General features: G+C 36.1%; 2 protein-coding genes across 2 annotated transcripts; one reads left to right on the top strand and one right to left on the bottom strand.

Annotated features, from left to right (window-relative positions):
• Nucleotides 1-1659: 1659 nt before the first annotated feature.
• LOC146937586 (PH, RCC1 and FYVE domains-containing protein 1-like) lies at nucleotides 1660-13301 on the bottom strand. The gene is made up of 9 exons (XM_085751830.1): nucleotides 12665-13301; nucleotides 9325-9411; nucleotides 9020-9109; nucleotides 7783-7863; nucleotides 7261-7455; nucleotides 5025-7163; nucleotides 3861-4007; nucleotides 2469-2842; nucleotides 1660-2198 (listed from the first exon to the last, which is right to left on the bottom strand). Exons 1-9 carry the CDS (start codon nucleotides 12755-12757, stop codon nucleotides 2066-2068), a joined length of 3339 nt encoding a protein of 1112 aa, XP_085607956.1. The 5' UTR covers nucleotides 12758-13301; the 3' UTR covers nucleotides 1660-2065.
• Nucleotides 13302-22455: 9154 nt separating this feature from the next.
• Nucleotides 22456-24069, top strand: LOC146937585 (uncharacterized). The gene is made up of 2 exons (XM_085749468.1): nucleotides 22456-23387; nucleotides 23433-24069. The coding sequence occupies exons 1-2, from the start codon at nucleotides 22456-22458 to the stop codon at nucleotides 24067-24069; spliced, it is 1569 nt and encodes a 522-aa protein (XP_085605594.1).
• The last annotated feature ends 1308 nt before the right edge of the window (nucleotides 24070-25377 follow it).

Genomic DNA, 25377 nt, shown 5'->3' with positions numbered 1-25377 from the left:
AAAACCGCAAACCAAACCAATCCAAACCGAAACCGCAAAAAACCGCACTTGGTTCAGATGAATTCGGATGACTTTTGCACTGAACCGCGCGGTTCGGTTTGGTTTGCGGTTTGCATCTCAGCAACCGAACCAAACCAAACCAAACCGCAAGAATAATGAATATTACTTAAATATGTACTAGCCCAATTACATAGCTCAAGAATAATCTCTTTTGATTTGATTTTTCCATTGTTGCACCATCAGGTTCGATTCTAATTCCTTTCCATCTCTTTCAATTCATTTCAAGTGATGAATTTGTTTCCTTTACTTCCTAATAATTTGTTTCATGCTTATGTTTCTTCTTAACTTTACCTATTTTGATATAAGTTTTACCTAATATTTTATCATATAAACATCAAAATAAAATGTCCTATGTTTATTTTGTCACAAGTTAGCAATATTAGAGTTAATGTAATATTTTTTTATCTCGCGATAAACCGCACAAACCGAACCAATCCAAACCGCATTGGTTTGGTTCGGTTTGGTTTGGATGACTTTTTAAAAATCAACCAAACCAAACCAAACCGCATGCTTTTTTATCTCGCGGTTTGGATGACTTTTATGCTCAAAACCGAACCAAACCGCACCGCGAACACCCCTAGTTTCAAAGATAAAAGGAACAAGGAATGTAAGTTATGTAACATATCCGCTCTCACTCAATTACGAACAGGACATAAGGTAAGGTTTCGAGATATAAAGAGAAACTTGAATGAAATAGAGTCATGACATATTATTCCATAAGAAGGTTTGTATATTGGAAGGAACTTGGAGGCGCCATATCCGGTTCCAATTGGCTTTTCCTTTTTTTTTGTCGAGTAGTCTAGTGGCTAGATTCACACACATTATGTGTGAAGAAGTGGGGAATCCAGGGTTCAAACCCCGGCCCCTGCACAAATTATCCCTGGTAGCTACCAACTGAGCTACACTTACGGGACCAATTGGCTTTTCTCTCTCTTCCTTTTTCTCTTTCTAGTATTTTTGACCAATGAGAAGATAGAACAACAAGGTTGTCCCAAAAGTTGTTTCAAAAAGTTGTACAAATAACATTGCTCTAAATGTATAGGAGGTGCAATTGTCCAACACCCACACTATATATTTGTCCTGCACAAGAAAAGATGGATACAAAGAAAGTAATCCTGTAAATAATGTTATTTTGACAAGATCCTTGTAAATAATCAACTCTTGATTTAACTATTTTATTTAAAAAGAATTCCCTGTACAATTGAATAATACAAAATTTCATAGCTTCCACTGTTCTAATGCGCTACAATAATAACAATTACAGATAACAGAAGTAAAAATAAAATAAAAAAGGGAAATGTTAACTTGTACCCTTAAAGCACAAGATAAGAATCTTAAAATAAAATGAAACAATAAATATTGTATTGAAAATATAAACTTTAAGTTTTTAAGGTTATAAATGCACAATTTCCAAAGTTAAATTTCTTTATTTAGTTTTTTATCTTGTGCCCTAAGGGCACAAGTTAACAAGAACATTAAGAGTAGTTATTATATTATATTGATCAATGAGAATGCATACATAGATAGGGATAATAATGGTAATACTGCAAATAATTGTATATGCAGGGCAGGGGGGAAAAATAGAAGGAAAAAAACGCATTTTATAGAAGGATTTATATTAACTACTTAGAATTAGAACCACCTCTCACATGGGTGAAGGTATATTACCAGTGTAGAAAGAAAAAAAAAAAAAGCCTTGTAAATGCATTCGCTTATGAAATTTACATAGCAGCTACTTTCAGCAAGAGATAGTAACCTACTAAAAATTTACATTTCTCACCTTACAATCCCTACACAAGGTAGATGTAGGGGAAAAAATGGAAAGTGAAATCAAATTTTTTTTAAAAAAAAAAAGTGAAATTAAAATATCACAATCAAATCCCTATTCTGTCCTATTATGCCAATTCCAGCTTCCCTCAAAGCTTAATATTAGATGGAAGCCAAATGATGAAACGTTCTAGCTTAACTCCAGCCGAAGCATCTCAATCATTTAGAGGTTATCACATCAATGAGCCAGGTCCACACTCCCAATACCAATGGTTGACTTGTCAACCATACGCACATTGTATTGTTCATATACTCTTATCCGATTCTCAGCCCACCAATGTTCTGCTTGTTTCTCACTAAACCGCTTGCGACTGCATTCACCAATGCAAAATTTTCCAGGTTATAACACGGTTAAGTATGAAATAATTTCTAGCAAAACTTCTGCTTTTTCCTATTAGATATCAAATTAGAGATAAAGCATTTACGAAGGAAATTGTTTGTTTCTGTTAAACACCATGTCCATGAATACCAAATTTTGGAGAAGAGTTATTAAGTTGACATGAAATAAACCCTGGAGAAGAGTTATTAGATATCATATACTCTTTTTCCTATTAGTATGAATACAATAAAGCATTTCATACCTGAATCGAACCCTCTTAAGATCTATTGCACCACCTGCTAGGGAAGTGAGAGTAATATATACACCAGGCTCATCTTGCTCAACCCATTCGCTCTCATTACGGGACTCATTATCCTTTGGTTTGCTCCCATTTTTGTTAGCTGCATCTGATTGACTATGTTTACAGTGACCGGCAGAACGGTCGGTGACAGTGCTTGATCCATTTGAAAATAACTGGTTATATGATCCAGTTACGTCCGTTTCTGGGCTTGTTGCTTGAATATTCAGTCGATCAACGGAACCAATGCTTAAGTCATTTGAACCAGGAGTGGAGTAAGAGGGTGATCTGACATTCCTAGCTGCTCCTATGGGCAGCCTCTCAGCCATGTCCTTCAGCTATTCAGTGCAAAGAAACAAGGAGATGTATGACCAACGAGAGACTACATAATTCTTATACATCTAATATAAATGTATAAGACATAGGCTTAAAGAATATATAAATTAACAATCCGTTGGTTTAGTTATTGATTGATAGAGATCCCAACTGTAACTGCTTGTACTTAGAAATCAGCTATAAATAATTCAGTTAATATTATTCTTTTTAGTCCTAGAGTCTTTAAGCAAATTTATTATATATATATATATATATATATATATATATATATATATATATCTGTGTGTGTGTGTGTGTGTGTGTCAAATCAATGAATAGGCTTCTAGATTTATGAGATTTTCCGTACATTTAGGCTTTTATTTTTATTTCTCAGAGGCTGGCCATTTACTTGAACCTTATGCTGTGAATATAAATGATAAACGCAGAAAAAGAAGAAAGTGAATGAAGATTTTTTTATACTCCCTCCGTCCCTTAATGTAACCTCCCTTTGCTTTTTTCACATTTCTTAAGAAAAGCTGTCAGTGTAATTATTGTCTGTTTTGTGTGCTAATATTACCATATTATCCTTTGTTTGTATATGTATTAAATTTGACTTTTTAAATTTCAAGATAAGTTAGTAGTTTTAATTAGGGGTATGTTTAGGAAAATAATAATAAATGCATCTAGTAATTTGAAAAGGGGTTTAGATTTAGGGACAAAAATAAAGTCAAATTGGTGGTTAGATATAGGGACGGAGGGAGTAGAAGACACTAGGCACTAGCCACCAGTGGTATTATGCTTGGTCTCACAATCACATCCATTTATCTTTATCTAAAGATTCTCTGCTATCAGGGTAGCTTTACTACTTGTTCAGCTAGACAAGGTTCAAATGCTTGGATAAGGTTTTTCTAGGAGATATTAGTTGGCTTATTTAAATGGAAATTTTTGACGAACCAGTTATTTTTTCATGAGTAGAAAGCTTTTGGCCATGTAACATGAATCTAGTTTGTTAAAAGTGGTTTGAGGGATTGGAATTTCTACCTGGGCAGTAAGTGACTTAATCACTTCCTTTGCTGCTTTGCATTTGGCAGTTTCTTCGCTGGCAATTGCTATTGCTTCTTTTAGCTGTTTAGTTGTTTTTGCCAACTCATCTTCTTGAAGCTGGGATTTCCGAGTCAAGTTTTCCACCTAAAAGGGGCCAAAATATTCAATGAGCTCAGTACATATAGATTTATTTTTTAAAAAAAAATAGATAATAACAATAACGACAATCAGGCTTTATCCCACTAGGTGCATTCGGTTACTTGGACCAAACAACATACTACAATAATCAAATGAGTAAAACATCTTGATATGGTTTAGAAAGAAAACAAAATGGAAAGGAAAAGAAATAAATAATTTCCAGCCTATTAGTATCATCTTGTTGTAGTTTCGAAAATACAGGGAGGAAAAGAACGAACCATATTTCTGGCCTATGATAGTAGAATATGGATGTCAGATGTCCAACTGTTGTTTATGAAAAAAATTGTTTTGACAAGTGACCACAAGAAGCTCTTAAAAATTTATTAATTGAACCTCATAAAAAAGGTGAAGAAAGAAATCCACTGTTAAGTTGTGTCGACTCAAACATGAATAAAAATCTTCTTTATTTTGGTGATAAAAGCTTTATGTACAGAAACTGACAATCTGAAACTAGGGCCTGCTATGAACTAGACAGAGTTAAACCTATAAAATCTCAAGCTCAGCTCATTCACTAAACAAGTCAGAGTTTATGACTCAAGATCAGCTCACAAGTTCATGAGCAAGCTTCTTGAGCTGTTACAAACTGAGAATTAAATAGTTACTGAGTCAGCTATGCCCATCAGCAGCCCTACCTGAAACAGTCACGTGTGGCACATATTCTGACATAACAATAATTAAAAAATAAAAATTTATAGGACAACCATAATCAGACAATGAACAAGTAATTAAATCATCTCCAATCTAGCTAGCAACAGTCCAAGCATAATAGTAAAAGTTGTATGAAATGAAACTCCATTCTTTATTTTTGTGCCACATGATTGATAGGTCATTTTCTTCAGCCATAATTAATAGTGATACCATAAGGTAAAGAATGGATGCCAATTGTCAAATATTTAAATTCTATTAAAATAACCTATTCAACAAGGCAATATTGTCCATCAATGAAAGCATAAAGCAGTATACCTGTGATCTTAATTTAACAACCTCCTGATTAAGGCTTTCGTTAGTCCTCTTTGTATCATCCACAACTATCTTTGGGGTTGTCAGTCCTCCCAGCGTTGGGGTTGGAGTAGTTGACCGTGGTGGACTAGGCCGTCTAGATATTGGGGATGTTGCCCGGGAAACAATTCTAGATCCAGGAACAGAAGCTGAAAAAAATTTCTTTGATGATCCAAAAACAGGATTAGAAGATTTAGAAATATGCATTGCTCCCCATTGTGAACCACCATTTGGAACAGGCGAGACACGACTACTGTTAAATTCCAATTTCTTATTTTTCTTCGAAGATCTTCTATCCACTTGTTTCAATGATTCCATTGAAGAGAACCTGGAAAATTGATTTTGAGATCTGGAATCCAATTTATCATCCTTACCAATAGACTCAAGTGACCCTTGATTAATACTTCCTCTTCTGCTAATAGACGACTGAGATGAAGCATCAGTTTCAGCAGTCTTCCTTATTTTGTTGAAACAGTTATCACAGACACGATAAGGTTTGTTGGGATTTGGTGACATTGAAGCCTTAATAGACTTCTTACTGCTACATGAATGACAAAAAACGAGTCCACAATTATAACAATTATGGCGCTTCCTTTTGAAATTGAATGGCACACGGCAGCCAGAACACATGGATTGGTCAACACCAGATACCCACTTATGCAAGCATATGGCAGCAGTGAAATTCGTACCACAAGCAATACTTTTGACTTGTTTATCTTTTAGAGCTTCCACTAAGGTTGGGGAGTTTCTATCATCAGTATCCCCATGACCTAGACGACCATTTGAACCTTTCCCCCAAGTGTAAACTTCAGTCCTTGAGGTTAAAACGGCAACATGATAAGCACCACAGGCTATCTCTTCCACAAAACTCTTTGAAAGCTTCCCTTCAATTCGAGTTGGAAGCTTCCCATCAGCTTGAGGATTTCCTAACTGGCCATAGACACAGCTGCCCATGGTATAGACGTGGCCTGCTCTAGAAAGTGCAACAGTCATACTATGCCCACAAGCAACTTGACAAAAGTTAGGTTCAACAAGGGCGACAACACAGGTTGGAACAAGTTTTGATTCCTTGTCACCATGCCCAAGTCTACCTTTGTCTCCATCCCCCCAAGTAAACAGCTTCCCTGAAGAGCAGTTGCTGGAACTAGAATTTCCAACCATTACTTCCACAATTGCAGCAGTATGCCAAACACCACAGGCAGCCTGCACAGTACGAAGACCCTTCAAGGATTCTATTTCCCTTGGCAAGGAAACACTTCTTCGGTCCCCATGACCCAGAACACCAAATGTACCATCACCAAATGTAAATAACTTCCCAGAAGAGGTTACAACAGCAGTGTGCCAAGGACCACAAGAAATAGATGAAACATGTATACCTTCCAAGGGGCCATTTACTCTTTTTGGGACCCAGTGGCTCACCTGATTTCCATGCCCCAAAAGACCATAATTGTAAGTGGCATCACCCCATGTATAAAGATCACCAGAAAGCGTCACAGCACAAGTATGATACTCCCCACAAGCAACAAGTTCAATATTGGTATTACTTAAAGATTCAATGAGCTTTGGATGGGGAACATCAGAATCAACTCCATGCCCAAGCCTGCCTCCGGATTCTTTTCCCCAAGAGAAAATTTCACCTTGTTTCGTCACTAATGCCGCATGTTGCCCACCACAAGCAATATTCTGTACATCTAGAACTACTGCTGATTCCAAGGCTTTCGGCAACAGAGAATCCATTTTGACATCCAAACGACTCCCAACTCGGTGAACCCCACCGCCCAGAACACCATCACCTGTGCCTTCCCCCCAAATGAAAACATCCCCTAAGGCATCACCATCATCACGGGCAGAACCTTGGCTAGAAGAGCTAACAGCACTTGATAGACTAACTCTAAATGCATCCATAGGCATTGTCTTCATGTGACCATGCACACTATCTGATCCTCCTGATGACACGGAGTGGACTGAACCACTGGCTGAATCTGGTGGGAAGAAACCCTTTGGAGGAATAGGATAATAAGTCGCATCAGAAAATGCTTTATCTAAACCATTCTCAGGTGGGCTCTCATATGGGCTATGAAGGCGAAGGTGATCCCCACTATCCTGAAAAGGGAAAACAAAAATCTTCCAAATAAACCTCTCCAACTGAAATATAGACAAGGATGAAAAAAAATGGAAGGATACAGATGATGTTTAATACCTTTTGCAAGCTTTCGTTACTACTAAATGGAGAATGTAAGGGAGAACTTCTTCTAGTGTACGTTCGAGGACTGTTAATTTCAGATGGAAAACCATCACTTCTTGACTCAGTTCTCCACTTCCGTTGATGGCTCCGTGAAATCAATGCTTTCAATCCACTAAACCATACCTCAGCTTCATCTTTGTCTTTGCAAATCTATAATAAAAGAATCAGATCACAATATTCTATTAAGGTGAATCACAAAGAATACCACAGTAATGCTCATGATGTCTATAATATTTGTGATTATATTTTGACTAGCAAAGTATCAATTTAATTTCAAAGATGATGTGGTTGATTGTGGGTAGATTATTATTGATTAAATTTAACTGATACTTGTAACTCTAGTATCACTTACCCAGAAACTAAAGACACTTTTTTCTAAGCTACATCTATGGCTATTTTCTTTAAAAAGCAAACAAAAACATCTATGGCTATTTTCTTTAAAAAGCAAACAAAAACAGGATGTGAAGAAATTTGTACCAGGTCCAGTGATCGTTCGTTGTAGATAAGTGAAAATGACTGGTATTCCTTTGCAGGCCGTGGATATCTTTGAAAGATAGGCTGAAAAAAAAATTGAAGTTTAATTCAGTCATAATAACTTGAGATGCTTTCACTGCACAAGGTCAAACTCAAATTGTAAAATACACTCATGCCCATGCTCACCAGAACATCACAAATTGGAGGTGCATTTTTTTACATAAATGAGAACTTGATGTAAAAGCCAGCAAAGAAGTACATCAGTGTGTATATAAATTCCCGGACTTTAGCAGTATAGTAATTGCTATTAGAAGACTACATCAGTGATGATAAGCGTAAGCCACCCATCACCAAGGTTTACACCCGAAGGCAGCGAGTGAACCACCAGCAACAAGGCACTCAACACCCAAGGGGTGCAAGTCACCCAACAGTCACGACCCACCCCAAGGGGTGCAGGTTAAGAGATGCGACTCAAAGAGGCATGACCGTTGGTGTAGAGACACATCCAGTGGGGCCAAGAAGGGCAACCCAGGAAGGTACAACTGGTGGAGAAAAGACGCAACCCTTAAAGCCAAACAATATCAGTTCTGCCAGCGGTTACCAATAGGAATAGTCACAACCATTATGATTAATTGTATCTATAAAGAAGGGGTATTAATTGTAGTATAAAAAGAAGTAAACCAGAATAGAAAAAGTGTGGAATTAGGAAGAATCTGAATTGTGGAGAGACAGGCTCTCGAAAACCTGTGGTGTATTATACACCAAATTATCTATATAAATTATATATACATTTTGTTCCTTTAATTTTAATTCCTTTTGTTCTGATCCTTATCAAGTGATAGCAAGAGAAAGAAAGAGCAACAATAATCCATGACCGCCACAAATTAATCATGGATAGCAACCAAATCAATATAAATCTGAAATCTTTCCTACAAGGAAACATGATTCAACAATTTCCATAAACAGGCATACATTGGGAAACATTCAAAATGGGGTGGGGGGGTGGACTTCTCAGTCAATCATGGATAAAGATTGACAGCTCAAATTTATATATCTTAACTAGGAGTAAATTGTGAGGCCAGAAGAATGCATAAATAAAATGCAAATTTTATTTTACAGGTATACAAATTATAGCTATCAGCAACTATTTGTCTATATGAGATATGATATCGGTGCCATTTACAAAATCTGAAGCAGGAAATTAATATCAATGATTTCATTGTCATTTTGAAAGACTTACCGTGCGTTGTCCAGATATAATTCTAGAAACATTAGTTAGTTTAAGGCGCTTCTCTTCTTTCCCTGAGAACCATATCAAAACAGATTCGTCCTGAAACAATAGAAAAATTAAATACATTCACATTCCACATCACAATAGAAAAGATTGTCAATTTAAAAAAGAGCTTAGCCTGGCCTAGGCTTGATGAATGCCAAGTCATAGGCCTCTTCTGGTGGCCTAGCCTATTTCCATCTCTCGGGAAAAAAATAGGTAGATAGATTTTCTTAATGAATAATATATATTACATAAAAACAGTAAAAACTTACATTGGAAAGCCGAAAGGGGCAAAACTTGGGCTTCCCCCTTCTTCCATACTTAAGCAAATAAGCCCCTTTCTTTAAAGCAGTAATTGCCTGCAGTTCAGATATTTAAAGAACCTCAGTCAGTATAGTCCGCACAATAGACAATCCCCAAGGATATCCTGCTTGAAGCCCCAAATTCCACATCACACTACAGCAATAAACTATGTGCACATCAATATAGATGAATTAAAAAGATTTGCAACATACTCCCTCTGGAATGAAATATAAGCAAAAATGGTAGTTGAAAAGTCCGTCCATGTACGTGGTTAAAATTTAGTCCACATACATCGACTTTTCAACTACCTTGTTTATATTTCATTCCAGAGGGTGTAGTTTACTACAATAAGATCACAGTTCAACACCTTTTTCCTATTTTGAAAATCTCTTAATATATTTAGTCCCCTAAACTTATAGAAGCAAAATCGCAGCTAGAATCTTGAAAATATTTCTGATAGCCATGGAGCCATTAGTTTTCTACAGAAATTGATCATTTTCTCTACTCAGAAGAAGCTCTACAACAAGCAAGGACTCGAAGAGACATGAAATTCAAGAAGATGCAGCTGGGCACAGGAAAGTGCTCCTTCTTATCCTATTTTTCTAGTCAGCAGTCTTGTCTACAGCCTAAATAACACTGCCTCCAATTGAAGAGTAAGAGATCCTCCACTAATTTTAATGGTCAAGTTTATCCACTACAGTATTGGGTTAATCAAAGGCACAAACAACTAAGACACAACTAGATGGTGTTCACTACATGAACCAAACAAATGATGTCACTATATTAGCCAAAAAATAATTCTTGAACCGGGCATTTAACCAAGGTTGCACATACGCCTATACCAGTCATGTCCATGCCTTGTCCATGCAGTACACAATTTCTTGCACACTTCAGATTTTCTTAGTTCTGTTTCACAATTTTTACTTTTAATTTCTACTTTTTATACCAATGCAGATGCACATGGGAATACCACAGTGATTAGATGAATCATAAGTAATTTACTGTCTACAGTGACATGTTTTAACTTAAAAATATTGATTTCAATTTAAGATTTGTGTTTTTATGTTAATATAATACTTATGTGTTTATTACAAACATATTGGTCTACCTCAACCTCTAATTGTTAGGCTCTATCCAACTAATTAATTCCTTTAATTTTCACCCTATCAGTCTATTCCTAAATTCCTAAATAGATGGCACTTCAACTTTCTCCACGATAAAATTAATCCTAAATAGATGGCACTTCAACTTTCTCCACGATAAAATTAATCCTGCCATAAATAACTAGTAATAATACTAAAGTTAGTGATTAATTTAACAGCACAGTGCTTCACTTCACCTTGTGAATGATGAAACCAAGTTACTCCAAAATTGTATAATGCAACCATTGGTGCGTACAAGTATCCGATACCAATATACATATGATATTCCTAGATCTGTTTGGGATATGACTTTGATACATTTCGAACACTGCTCAAAGAACATGGCTTGAAGCTTTTTGTACAACTGTGTTCATCATACCGGGAGAGGAATTGAAGTACATACTCCTTTGGTAATTCTTTTAAGAGAGACAAAATGAATGCAGAGGAGTGGGTTTATGTGCTATCCAAAAAGGATATAATCACACCTACAAGAGCGGCAAGGTTGTGGGGTATTACTGGAATTACACATGCCCCCAATCTGAATTAACTTCTAATTTATGGGAGCTATTTAACTAAAACAAGTTAATAGAGGTGAAAGAATGTATTTTGATATGGACAAAGGAAACATATGGTGTCTATGCTTTTTTATTACAATCACAAGTATCATTTTATAAAAGTGTGATCATCAGCTGCTGGTATGGTTATATATTAATGAACCACGTCAATGAACTCTTCACAAACATAACACATTTATGTATTTTACACACACATGTGCACGCATATATTCCCGTTAACGTATCTACTCTGCTTTATACCTTAGGTATTACAATTTTCATGTATTCTCATATCTAAGCCATATACTATTCATATTAAGGGTATGTTTGGAAGGGAGATTTTGGAGGTCTACAACAACAAGCAAAGCCTTATCTCACTAAGTGGGGTTGGCTACATGGATCAAACGATGCAATAATGTTCAATCATATGCCATATTTATATCCAACTCATTAATCTCTACATCTTAATAGTTTCTCTTATAGTTTTTCTAGGTCTTCTTCTACATCTAATGAATTTACTCCCCATATGATTTACTCTCCTTACTACAAAATCCACAGTTCTAAATTAATATATACTTGAGATTTTAAACAAAATCGAACGAATATCATGATATATGATCATATAAAAATTCAATTACACTTCATTCATTTTTAGAAACATTTTATAGTTTTCTTAGTTTAGAAAAGAAACATTTTTAGAAAAGAAACATTTCATAGTTTGCTTAATTTAGAAAAGAAACATTTTTAGAAACAATTCAAATTTCAATCAAACTTCATTCATTTAATGTACACAATCTAAATCCAAGCACTGATTACAATGATAGTAAGCATGGTGTTAAATTGCGGCCTCCGCAACGGCATGACAATCACAACTGCAGCCGCATTTGACCAGATTTTACCGCAACATAACTACTACACCTGCAATTTAGACCATGCTAGTAAAGAAGTTGGTATGCTACCCTTACTGTATATTTTTTGTATTGGCTACTAGCCAGACTAATTTTTTTTTTAGTAAAGAAGTTGGTATGCTACCCTTACTGTATATTTTTTGTATTGGCTACTAGCCAGACTAATTTTTTTTTTTAAAACAGCCAAAGTTAGTAATTGAGCAAACCATCAAATTAGTCCCTGACTTTGTAGGGCACTTTCAAATAGGTCGTTGAGATTATGAGTATTTCAAAATGGTCTCTGACTCTTAAAATATCAAGTTGATCCCTATATTTAACTACTTCTATCAATTAAGTCCCTAAAACATAACAACTCTCTATCAATGTGGTCCCTAAATTTATCCGCTAACTGTCAATTTAGTGCCATGAATCAAATTTGACAGAATTAAAGACTTTCTCCGAAAAATCCTTAAAATCAGCGATCTATTTAAGAGCATGCTACAAATTCAAAGACTAATTTCGTGGTTTACTCGTTGGACATTAGTTGTTGGTTTAATATTTTTTCCTTCACCAGGCTATGAAACCCTTAACCCCTCTAGCTAGATTATTTATCAAACATTTATCGGCAATATTAAAACAATAAACTAAATTAAAATCCTAAAAAATATAAACAACATGAACTTGAATTCATGAAGAATATACAACCATATGAATTAACGAAGATACCTGTTCAATGTCTCTTTCAACGGTACCAATTCTATTCAGATCCGAAGTAGTTGAACTAGTTGTCGTCATAATAACCGTATCAGACCGTGACATCACTCAATTTAAGAACAAGAAATCACTTCTCAACTATTACCAAAATTCAAACACCAATATCTTCAACTCATTCACCCATTTTCATACCCAAACTCTTCCATTCACCCCAAAAACCCTTCCAAAACCCAAATCACTACGCTAAATTCTTCACACAAACTCAAATTCCTCAAATTCAAAGCTTCCGCTATCATAATCAAACTCCAATCCACACAATTACACCTCCGGCGAGATCCGCAGTGAGTTCCGGCACTGTTGAATAACAGAGAAAGCTTCTAGGTCACGATTCACTAAGGAACAACACAATCAATGAACGAAGGAAAATGCTCAACAGATTCCGGCGATTGATGGATCGGTGAGCTCGGGATTTTGCAGCAGAGAAGAAAAACTTAGCGAGAAAGTGCGGGAAAATGGAAGGAGAAAATCTATGAGGAGAGGAAACAAACTCTGATCTGATTCTGATTCTGAAGTTGTTACAGTAGAGAGAGAAAATCTGTTTTAGAGAGAGAAAGTGTTGTTGAGTGTTGTGTCTGAATGGCTGAGAAGTGAAATGAGAAAAGGAAAGAAAGAGTGTGATAAAAAAGTGAAGTGGCGGAGAAGATTGACCTTGGATTTGGAATTTAATTACGGGTTTGCCACTGAAGTTTTGTGTTTGATTGGGTGAAAGGATGATGAGAGAATCAAGAATGAGTAGAAACGAGAAAACTGGAATTGACAGTTGAGTGTAATAAATTCCGAAAGCAATGGAAACTGTTAGTCGTCACTCGGTCAATGATGCATGCGGATTGTATTTTTTTTTTTTTAAGTAAAATGATGAATCACCTCAAAATTGTAACTTCGAAAGTGTTTTAAAACTCGGACCGACTCGGCCGGTGCGACCGGGCGAACCGAGAACTGGAGGGGTGGGCGGGTTGGTCAGCTAATCAGACCAGATATGCGTGCAACCCAAGGAACCCGGTGTGACCCGTGCGGGTCGGGTGGACGAACCGATGAACCGTTATGACCCACCGGCGAACCAAAACGGATTCTAAATGATTATTTTATAAAAAAATTATCAAACCGGATAAGTTGGAGTTGAACCGGATACATGCATCACAATATTCTTAACACTTACCACTTGACTATGTGAACTTTCTTGTTAAATTTCCATGTGAACTATATATATTTAACTGAAACGTTTATTTCTCACATATGTGTGTAGGGCTGCTAACTTACACCCACCTAAAAACACTAAGGTGCAAGTTAGCAAGCTGCACCCACTTATAATTTACTAAAACACCATTTTGTTTATATTCTAATTAATTTTAAATAGAAGGGCAATTTTGTAACTAGCTTAAAAAAAATCCTTAAAAAAGGAAATAAAAAAGACAATGACATGCATAAGGTACAAACATGTAATAAAGACAAAATTTTAAGGAAACAATATTTGGAATGATGAAATGAAAGTGGATGTAAATTAGTGAAAGTTGCTAACTTGCACCTTAGTCTTAGTGTTTTTAGGTGGATGTAAGTTAGCAGCCCTCATATATATATATATATATATATATATATATATATATATATATATATATATATATATATATATATATATATATGAACTATATATACCAGCGGAAAGACGGGCACGATATGATTATTTTATTATGTTTGTTTGTATAATTTTGATTAAAATTTTTAAATTTTAAAATATTAATGGAAATTATTGATATATCCTTATTTATTAATTTTGTTAGGTCTGCAGCAATTTAACCTAATATTTTCCCGCTCATTTGTTGTATTAGGTTAGCAGTAATTTAACCTAACAAATTCCATCTAAAAAATGCATCGCACCAATTTCATTTCTATCCTCTTGCCTTTTTTTGACAATATTTTGTACATATTTTTTTTAAGGAAATATTTTGTACACTTATTTAATACTAAAAAAATTCATCGCACCAATTTCATTTCATATCCTTATTTATTAATTTTGTTAGGTCTGCAGCAATTTAACCTAATACTAGACCATCGACCCGTGCTAACGCGCGAGTCATATGGAAGGTAATATTTGACGGTAATAGGTAGTAAAATAGTTTAGATGAATGTCATGATTTTCATATAGTATTTCATAATATTAAGAAGCATAGACGTTGGTACTGTACCATAACATAATTTTCCATGACATCGTCCTTGATACCGTAATATTAATATTGCGTCACGGGTTAACATTTAGAAATAAGAGATGACATTTTGCATGAATTAAATATAGGGTTAATATAGTAAAGTCACGCGAAAAAATTAGGTTAAATCTAGGGTTAATATTGCGTAACGGGTTAACATTTAGAAATTAGAGATGACATTTTGCATAAATTAAATCTAGGGTTAATATAATAAAGTCACGCGAAAAAATTAGGTTAAATCTAGGGTTAATACTGCGTCACGGGTTAACTTTTAGAAATAAGAGAAGAGAAAATTGCAAGACAAATAAAAGGGTTCTGATGGTTTGGAGTCGATTTTATTTGGAAACGATTTTTGTTTTGTTTTTCAACAAAAATAGGATAACTAGGTTGGAAAGGATAGGAGCGATCTGTTTAAAGGAAATAATAGGAGTGATTTGTTTTTTTCTTATGTTTATTTGTTTAGTAGGAAACGATTTTTGTCTTGCAAACAAAATAGGAGCAATATGTTTTTTCAAAAAAATAGGAGCGATTTGTTGATATTTAGAAGTGATCTGTTGTTTTTGATTTCAGAAGCATACGAAAATTATATTTTGATTAAATTAAATAGGGTTAATTATATAGGGTTAATATAGTAAAATTGGGCAATGAAGTTAGGTTAAATCTAGGGCAACATTTTGCTTTCGGGTTAACTTTAATGAATAAGAGATTTTTGTCTTGCAAACAAAATAGGAGCAATCTGTTTTTTCAAAAAAAAAAATAGGAGCGATTTGTTGATATTTAGGAGTGAGCTGTTGTTTTTGATTTCAGAAGCATACGAAAATTATATTTTGATTAAATTAAATAGGGTTAATTAAATAGGGTTAATATAGTAAAATTGGGCAATGAAGTTAGGTTAAATCTAGGGCAACATTTTGCGTTCGGGTTAACTTTAATGAATAAGAGATTTTCCCGCTCATCCTTATCCTTATTTATTAATTTTATTAGGTCTGCAGCAAACCTAATAATTTCCCTCTAAAATGCTGCATTAGGTTAACAACAATTTAACCTAACAAATTCCATCTAAAATGCAGTGCACCAATTCAACCTAACAAATTCCCTCTAAAATGCAGCAATCCCTAATATTTCCCCTCGCTGATGAGTTTTTATTCCTATCATGTTGTGTCATCGTTTGTATATATCTATTGTTTTTGTAGACTTTTTTTTTTGACAAGTTGTTGTACACTTATTTAATACGTTTACAAACATAATACCCTAATTTCCATGCAAACTTGGCTACCCTAATTTCCATGAAAACTCGGATATATATAGCAAACCCTAAACAGTGTTTCTCTAAAAAAAACCTAAACCGTGGTAAATTACACAGACAGCAGAATCCCTTACTCTTTAATCTTATTAGGTTTGCAACAACTAAACCTAGAAAATTCCCTTCAAATGATCCACATTAATTGCTAAGTGCTAACCCTAATTATGTATTTCATTCCAACACTTCTTCAATTTGAAATTCAAAAAAATTTGTTAGAAACCATGAATTGCATTAAATTACATCTATTGCTATACCCCTTGGAAAATACACAACTCTTTAACCAAGCACTCATCTTCAAAATAATTAATACATTGTATAAGATCTCTTATGTTATTAAATTCTATGATATATGCAGATATGATATGTATTTACTTGGAAAAATATATTATTACTTTTAATAAATATCAAAGTGTAATTATTCTTTTTAGAGATGTATGTGTAATTTAGAAATTCTATTAATTGAAGTGACTTTGTTTTTCATGTTAGTAGAAATTTAAAACAATTATTACAAGTCAATTTTTGATGTTTAACTATAAAAGTAATAAATAAAATTGACTCGTACAACAATATAATATTGTATTCTTTTTATCTTTTTTCTTTGTAATTTTTTTTAAAAAAAAAGAGAAGATAATGCCCCAATAATATATTGTGATAAAATAAAATAACACTCTTTAATTGATTAGTTTTTCAAAACTAAAATGTAAAATTTAATAAGATTCAAGTGTCATTCAAGGACATAGTAAAACAAATTTGATTGTAATATTGTATCTCTAATAATCTAATTTCTGAAATGTTATGAGTCCTAATCTTTTTTTAGAGGATTTAAAGTCTAATCTTTAACATTATTTTTTGCTCACGTTTGTTACTAATATTTTTTTAGAGGATTTAAAGTCCAATCTTTAACATTATATTTTGCTCACGTTTGTTACTAATCTTTTTTTCAGAAGATTTAAAGTCCAATCTTTAATATTATTTTTTGCTCACGTTTGTTACTAGTCTTTTTTTAGAGTATTTAAAGTCCAATATTTAATATTATTATTTTTTGCTCACGTTTGTTACTATTATTTTTTTCAGATGATTTAAAGTCCAATCTTTAACAATATTTTTTGCTCACGTTTGTTACTAATCTTTTTTTAGAGGATTTAAAGTCCAATCTCACGTATGTTACTAATCTTTTTTTAGAGGATTTAAAGTCCAATCTTTAACAATATTCTTTGCTCACATTTGTTACTAATCTTTCTTTTAGAGGATTTAAAGTCCAATCTCACGTATGTTACTAATCTTTTTTTAGAGGATTTAAAGTCTAATATTTACCATTAATTTTTGCTAACGTGTGTTACAATTGATCAAAGGCTAAGGAAGAGTAACTTATATTAATAGAATAATAAAATAATATGGAAATACTGTTTTTTGTGGAAGTAATAAAATAATATGGAAATAGTGTTTTTTGTGGAAGGGATATGAAAATACTTGGCAATCCTTATCGGTTGTATTGAGGGGAATAACACAGATGTACAACATAAAATTAGTCGATAAAAAAGTAACAGGAGTTTTTGTTTTGTGTTAGTTTTTTGCGAGTTTGATTTGTGTTTTTTTTTTTTTTATAAAGATAGAGAATTGCAATAAAAGAAAAGGGAAAGGTACAAGATTGGGGGGACTTCGCAAATACCCAATTAAACATAAAAGACCAGAAGTAAAGCAATGTCACTTCCTAAGTAGCCTAACACACCCTGCTACTAAGGATAGAACCAGGCTACATAAAAGACTCAAACACAAAGAAGCAAAGCAACAGTGAACAAAACTAGAGCCTAAACCAAGGCAAACCCATGCCATGGAATTCTTCTGGTTATATCGAAAGTGGAGGTATCCACCCCTCTAATGTTCCAATAGTTGTACTTCATTGAGAGGTATGTTTGGTGTTGTGTGTTTTGGATCTGGTATACATTATGTCAGAGTCAGCCTCACTAACATCTGCAGTGTTCCTGTGCTGAATTTTGATGCCAGAGATGTCTTTAGGACTCTTGGTTTTTCTTGGTCTCCCTCGCTTTCCTTTCTTAGAGGTATCAACAATCTGTGGTTAACGGAGGTAAAAGAGGGTTAACGGGGACGATTAGTGACATGGATTAGTAATCCACGTGTTATTAATTTATAATTGGCTAACAGTAAGAACAATTCATAAGGAATTGTGTGTAAGTTTTCTCCTTAAATTAAATTTATTATTATATATTTGTTACATGTGTTATTTGTATTTAAAATTAAAATTAAAAATTAAGGGTACTTTTGGAAAGAAAAGTCCAACCCATGTTTATTAATATATGATATAAATATCTCTCGAGTTTGGAAAGAAAAGTCTCACGAGTATACACACACACGTTTATTAATATATGATAAAGTCTCATGAGTATAAAGTCTCACGTTTATAAATATCTCACGTATTTATTTGATAATTATAAAATATATTTTCCATTTAGTTTTTCTTGTTAATGTGAATATGATTTTGATATATATTCGATAATTATCTAAATGTGTGAATTTTTATTAATTTTTTCATAGAATTTTTTTATTAACTTTTATATTATGAAATTTATGTCATGACTTTTTTTATAAAGACAGGGTCAATAGTCATGCGGTCCGACCAGTGACCCATTGGTCCGACCACTGTCCCAGTGACCTAGTGCCTTGACTGGGTCGACTACCAATCTGGGTTTTAAAACATTTGAATAGTAATTATTTTTTGAAATTTGATTGCGTCAACTCAAACGTCTGTTAATACTCTCTCCGTTTTTCATGTGTAATCATTGGTAAGACAAGAGTAAAACTTTGCATTTCAAAGACAAAATTTCTAGTAATGAATTCCTTAACCATTGCACTTAGGACACTGGTTAGCAAAACTCATAAAAAAATGTTTTGTTTTTTTAGTCAAATAACCTAATTGTTGGAGCTCACACATACTCCCTCCGTCTCACAATATTAGTCGTTTAAGGTTCGTGCACGATTATTAAGGAAATGATTAATTATGTTGATTTCAATGGTAAAACTAGTCGAGGTACCCGTGCTACCGCACAGGTAGCGCGGTTGCGCCGCGCTAAACGGTGCGGCTTCACTGTGCCTTTCGGCAGGGTTCGCTGGATAAGTAATATTAAATATCTGTCAATAGTTAAAAAGTATTTATTTTATATGTGTAGTAGATATTTGATGTAACTATAATGAGATTTATAGATATGATAGTAAGTGAAAAAAAAAATTTAATTAAAATGAAAATGCAATATTAAATTATTATAAGAAATACGTAGAAAGACGAATATACAGATTAATAATAGTAATAAAAATAGTAGACTTTTTAATATCGTTTAGTTAATCTAAATACAATAACGATGTTTTTTTCCATCACAAGTTCACACTTAAATTCTAGATGAGTGTCAGGAGCAATGTGATTGCATGAGCAAAATCTTCTTCATCCACTTCCAATTATAACAGCTGTTGTATTTGTTTCTGGATCATGTTTGAATAGTAATTTGCATATTGTGACGGTGTTAGCTGGTCCACATAATCTAAGATATTCATGGTTTTTAATTTGTAAAAAGTTGCCAAGATCATTTGGTAAAATCTGCAAAACCAATGAAATGAGATAAAATAGTAAAATATTTAAACAGTTGATTAAAATTGAAATGTTAATAAATAATACTCCCTCCGTCCCTATATGTAAGCACCATTTTATTAGAGGCAAATGGTGTTTACATATAGGAATGGAGGGAGTATTACATAATTAGTGTAAATATTAAAAGGCTTACCAATTTTGAAGTAATCGATGAATTTTCTGGAATGGTGAATTGAAACGTTAGATCTCGAGTAATGCTAGTAGTCAACCTATGGTAACGTGGATATTCATTTGTTGGTGTAGAACCATTGAATATTTTGATTTGGAATACACTATTACCTAAATATGTGAAAGACATAAGTGGATTTGTTTTGATATGATAAAAATCTCTAAATTGACCCCAACCGGTAGTAAGTATTGGTACAGTGAGGATGTTGTTAAATACAACCTGATGATGATTTCCAATGCCATCTTGTAGAATCCATTGTTCTTCTAGTTCGTCGAAATATTCTGCAACAAAAAGTGGATCTAATTCGCAAATCATCTGGAAAATAAAATAAAGAATGTTAGTTGTATATTATATACATAAAACTCCTTAAAGATATATTGAGAAAATTTAATAAGTTATGTTAGTAATACTTATGTGCAAACAGTTAAAAAAGAAGGTCTATTAGATTTAATTGCCATCAATGGAGCTCTGCTGCTCTCTCATCTTCTTTGATTTGATGGTGGTTGACTAATAGAGGAAGAACTTGACTCCATTGTTAGTGGATTGAAAGGAAAATATTTATAAGAGTGTAAATGAAATATATGATAATGATAAAAGTGAGTTGGTTTTTGAGGGAAGGTCTCAAGTAGAGATAAGTTAACCTGTATAGTTTGAATAAAGATGTAAAATATATTAATTTTTAGTAAGTTTTATTAAGATTCCTTGTGATTCATGACATGATTTTACCATTCAATAGTTTGCTTGTGATATATAATTTGTAAGAGATACCTTTTATTGAGTAGACCTTACATTGAGTGCATCTTTTAAGAAGCATGGACATTATGTACTATTATATGCTTTGGTTTTTTATAATTAGTAGCAAGGTAAAAAACAGTTTGAATTATTGGATATTATATGTCACGGAAAATAAATACATTCATTTCACTAAGAGAAACTTTCATTAACTACCACATATACAAAGTGACACTTAATAGTTCATGACAAGAATAGTTACATAGGAAATTAAAAAACACTTAATACTTAACACTAAAGTTCATATTTAAAAACACTTAACACTTAATACTAATGTTCATGACATAAATTAAAAAAAAACAAAGACATATGACACTAAGATAAACAAAAATAAGAAAAATGAAATCTTTAACACACTGAGATTACATTTAAATCTTCCACACTTTGATGACATTTGATCTTGACATGTTAACAAAGGTAAACCTCAACTCATCACCCTCTTGAAATCCATTTCTTCTCTTGGAAGTTAGTCGATTTTGGTAATTCCTTTTTTTTTTATTTGTGAGGTTTGGTAACAGTTAGATGTTGATTATTACTCTGTTTATTATCTCATTTGCAATAATTATTTTTTTACTGAAAAAGCTTAACATATCATGCATTAACTGTATGAGATTTTGCTATTACCTATGCGGGGATTGATTGAGGTGGAAATATTTTGTTTTTTTTGTAAAGAGCATCAAGAACTTGGTCTTTTTCAACATTGAAATTTATCTAGTGGTATCTATCAATTGTTGTGTTTAAGATAATGGATTTTTTATTTGTAAAATAAGGAATGTTCTGGACCGGCCAAAAGGATTCTTGGCCCATTAACTTAGGCCAAATATCTTTCAAAGCCCAAACTCCACGTTTGGCATTATTGCTCGCAACGTACCCTCTCCCCGCGAGGGGGGGTGCATGAAGCAAACGAGACCGGTTCAAACGAACCCCAACGTCTCTTTGCACATTCTGCACGTTCCCGCAATAAACTCTCTTGCGGTTACACTTCCCACGATTTCATAACCGCCAGAGCCAGGTGTGCCTCCTCAACGGCTCTGCAGCCCTCCACCTCTATAAATAGGGGACTCAATGCAGTCCCCAAGGTAGAACTCTTTCTTCCTCTAAAACCCTCACTCTCTGATCTCTACTGACTTGAGCGTCGGAGTGCCTGCAGGTTCACACCCCCCATCCGCTCCAAGAAGCATCCCGACGTATTCCACCACCGTCACAACCACCGCATTCAAAGCACCGGCAGTCACCTTCTGATCAGGTACGATCAGTGGCGCCGTCTGTGGGAAATATATAAGCTCCCCGTTTTTATATCCCTAAAAACCAAAGATTTCCATAAAAACTACCATGACTACCAACGGTGCTCATTCCCAGTTACGAAGTGAAGTGCACGTCCTTCAACAGGATGGCATGACGTCTTCACCTTCCCCTGTGGAAACAAACAGGGAGGAACCAACTCACGTTATTCCTTTCCAGCAAAGGCCTTTACAAGGTCCCCCGCGACCTATGGAGACACCCAAGGACGCCACGCCAACCAGCATCCTCGTCGGTAACCTGATCCGCACAGTTCAACGGCAGACATCGTTAATCGAGGAACAGAACCGACGCCTGATGGATCTATAGCAGGCGCGACACATCATGCCCACCAGGCGAACTCCTTCCCCGACACGTAGCAGAAGGGGAACGAGCCCTCACAGGCCCCGCTCTAGATCCCATCAACGCTCCATAAGCATCAGATCTCCGAGCTGCACCAGGAGGTCATCAAGGAGATCACCAAGACGATCTCCCCCTAGGCGATCACCACCAAGACGATCTCCCCTGAGATCTCCCCCGCGAAGATCCCCACCTAGGCGAGGCAGAGGCTTTTGGTCTCCTTCTGATTCCGAGGACACTCGTGATACCCGCAACGACCGTAACGTCTACGACCCATTCACGCGACGCATCCGAGAAGCTCCAATTCCCCGCGGACTGGAGAAACCTCCGCAAATGAACTCATACGACCGGACGACCGATCCTGATGAGCACATCGAGAACATTGAAGCAGTTCTCACTTACAGGTCGGTGCGAGGTGCCGTCAAGTGCAAGCTCTTCGTCACCACGCTGAGGCGAGGAGCGGTCACATGGTTTAAGAGCTTGAGGAGAAACTTCATCGACTCCTGGAGCGACCTCTGCAACGAGTTCACAACCCATTTCACCGCGTCAAGGACGCAACCAAAAACGGTGGCTTCCCTCGAAGCCATCGTACAAGGAAGAAGCGAACCCCTCCGAGACTACATCGAGAGGTTCAACAAAGAAGCTGTCCAGGTACGAGGCGCCAACGAAATGATGAAGCTATACCTCATCGCCAAAGGTCTGCGCGAAGAGTCCGACGTGAAGAAAGATGCCCTCTTAGATCGTCCAAGGACCCTCAACGAGTTCCTAGCGATCGTAAAGATCTACATTGCCTACGAAGAGGCTCTGTACACGGACAACCTCAACAAAGTCAGGAAGGAGGAGCCTGCCGCTGAATCCTCCAAAAAGCCTTTCCACGAGAAAAAGAAGGAAAGCAAAGCTGCTCGGGAAAGCAAGAGGCCCAGCGGCCACTTCACCGAGTACACTCCATTGGCCATCTGAAGGGAGAAAATCCTCGCCGAGATCGCAGTAGCCGATCTAGCAGAAGTCGGCATCAAGCTGCCAAAGGCTCCATCTCATGAGAGGAAAGGGATCGACAAAACAAAATTTTGTTGGTTCCACAAATGTCACGGACTCACCACCGATGACTGCATCCATCTGAAGGATGCCATTGAACTCCTCATCCAAAGAGGTCGACTCAAACATTACGTGAAAAATCCTGAAGCAGAAAGGAAAGTGGTCGAGCTCATCGGTGACGGTTCTGAGCATGGAAGGACCATTGCCATGTCCGTAGAGCATCTCGCTGATTTCCCTGACAACGTGGAAATCACCCCCTATTCATGCACTTGGGAGCAGTTCCCTACTGCCAACATCATCACCGGAGGAACGCTAAACATCTCCATGGGCAACATGAAGAGGAAATTTGAGGAGCTCATGAGCGTCAATGCCATGGCCCCTTCCACTCGAGGAGGAAGGCCACCATTGGCGTTCTATGACTCTGAACTACCTGGTGAGGCTTCGAATTCCGCCATTCCGTTGCTCGTGCGAGCATCGATGGCCAACGCAGATGTCCGACGAGTCCTGATAGACACAGGGGCCTCATGCGACTTCATGTACACCAGCCTATTCAAAACTCTCTAACTAACAGAGAAAAACCTTTCTCCCTACGTTGGGGATGAACTCTACGGCTTCAACGGCTCATATACTCAACCATGGCGGTACGTAGAGCTACTGGTCACCTTCGGCGAGGGAGAAGCCAAGAAAACAATAAAGATCCCATTCTTGGTGATTGATTGCCCTTCTCTCTACAATTGCATTATAGGGAGAACCAGGCTTGCCTAGCTGGTGGCCGCATGTTCAACCGCTCATCTGAAGTTGAAATACCATGCGAAAGATGGCATCATCGCCTCCCTTAATGGAGACATCGAAGCTGTAAGAAGATGTTTCCTCCAAGCCAACAGATCTCAGAACTCGGTTTCCCAATCCAACAAACCTGCTGAGGACAAAGGGAAAGCTGCTGCGAGTACTCTGGACACCAACTTGGTCGAGCTTGACCCCAGGTTCACTAAGGAAGACCTGAAGGAACAAAAACGGGAAAAGAAGGATCCGCTCAACTCGAAACTTCTTAGACCTGTTCCTGATGGTGAGCTCGAGCTGGTCCCTTTTGGAAGCGACCCCTCAAAGAACTTCAAAATTGTCAAGGATCTCCCCGAACTTTTCAAGAGCCAGCTGATCGCCTGCCTCAGAGAGAACGCTGAGCTATTCGCATGGAGCGCAGCCGACATGCCCGAAATCGACCCTAGCGTCGCTTGTCACCAGCTGACAGTAGATCCCAGAGTTAGCGTTGTAGCTCAGCGGCGTAGAAAGCAGTCTCCTGAAAAATCAGAGGCTGCAGAAAAAGCTGTAAAAGACCTCATTGAGGCAAATTTTATTTCCGAGGCCAAATATACTACATGGCTCTCCAATGTTGTACTTGTCAAGAAATCTAATGGAAAATGGCGTATGTGTGTTGACTATACCGATCTCAATAGGGCCTGCCCTAAAGACGCATATCCTCTTCCTAACATCGATAAACTCGTAGATAATTCCTCCGGCTATAAACTTTTATCCTTCATGGACGCCTATTCTGGGTACAATCAAATACCCATGGCTGAAGAAGATAAAATGAAAACAACCTTCATGACCGAATCAGGGAACTATTACTACAATGTAATGCCTTTCGGTCTACGAAACGCGGGGGCTACTTATCAACGTATGATGAACAGAGTCTATGACAAGACACTTCTGGGCGACATTCTCGAAGTTTACATGGACGACATGATCGTAAAATCCCAACAGGAGGTGGATCATGCCGCCCATCTCAGAAGAGTGTTCGAACAAACTCGGAAGTACAACATGCGACTCAACCCAGAAAAATGCACCTTTGGGGTCCAAGCGGGTAAGTTCCTT

Source organism: Medicago sativa, chromosome 3, assembly GCF_051527215.1.
Source record: "Medicago sativa cultivar Bolivia chromosome 3, Bolivia_mono, whole genome shotgun sequence".
In the NCBI taxonomy this organism is placed as follows: Eukaryota; Viridiplantae; Streptophyta; class Magnoliopsida; order Fabales; family Fabaceae; genus Medicago; species Medicago sativa.
The sequence above is the reverse complement of the archived record's forward strand: the minus strand, read 5'-3'. Positions and strand labels throughout refer to the sequence as shown.

What these genes read in the sequence shown, in the direction of transcription:
- LOC146937586 (XM_085751830.1), bottom strand. Translation starts at nt 12,757, where the DNA reads ATGTCACGGTCTGATACGGTTATTATGACGACAACTAGTTCAACTACT. An exon ending in GTAACGAAAGCTTGCAAAAG is followed by an intron (nt 7,164 to 7,260) that starts GTATTAAACATC and finishes TTCCCTTTTCAG; the next exon opens with GATAGTGGGGATCACCTTCG. An exon ending in TTGTTAAATTAAGATCACAG is followed by an intron (nt 4,008 to 5,024) that starts GTATACTGCTTT and finishes GGCCCCTTTTAG; the next exon opens with GTGGAAAACTTGACTCGGAA.
- LOC146937585 (XM_085749468.1), top strand. Translation starts at nt 22,456, where the DNA reads ATGCCCACCAGGCGAACTCCTTCCCCGACACGTAGCAGAAGGGGAACG. An exon ending in GCTGCTCGGGAAAGCAAGAG is followed by an intron (nt 23,388 to 23,432) that starts GCCCAGCGGCCA and finishes GGCCATCTGAAG; the next exon opens with GGAGAAAATCCTCGCCGAGA.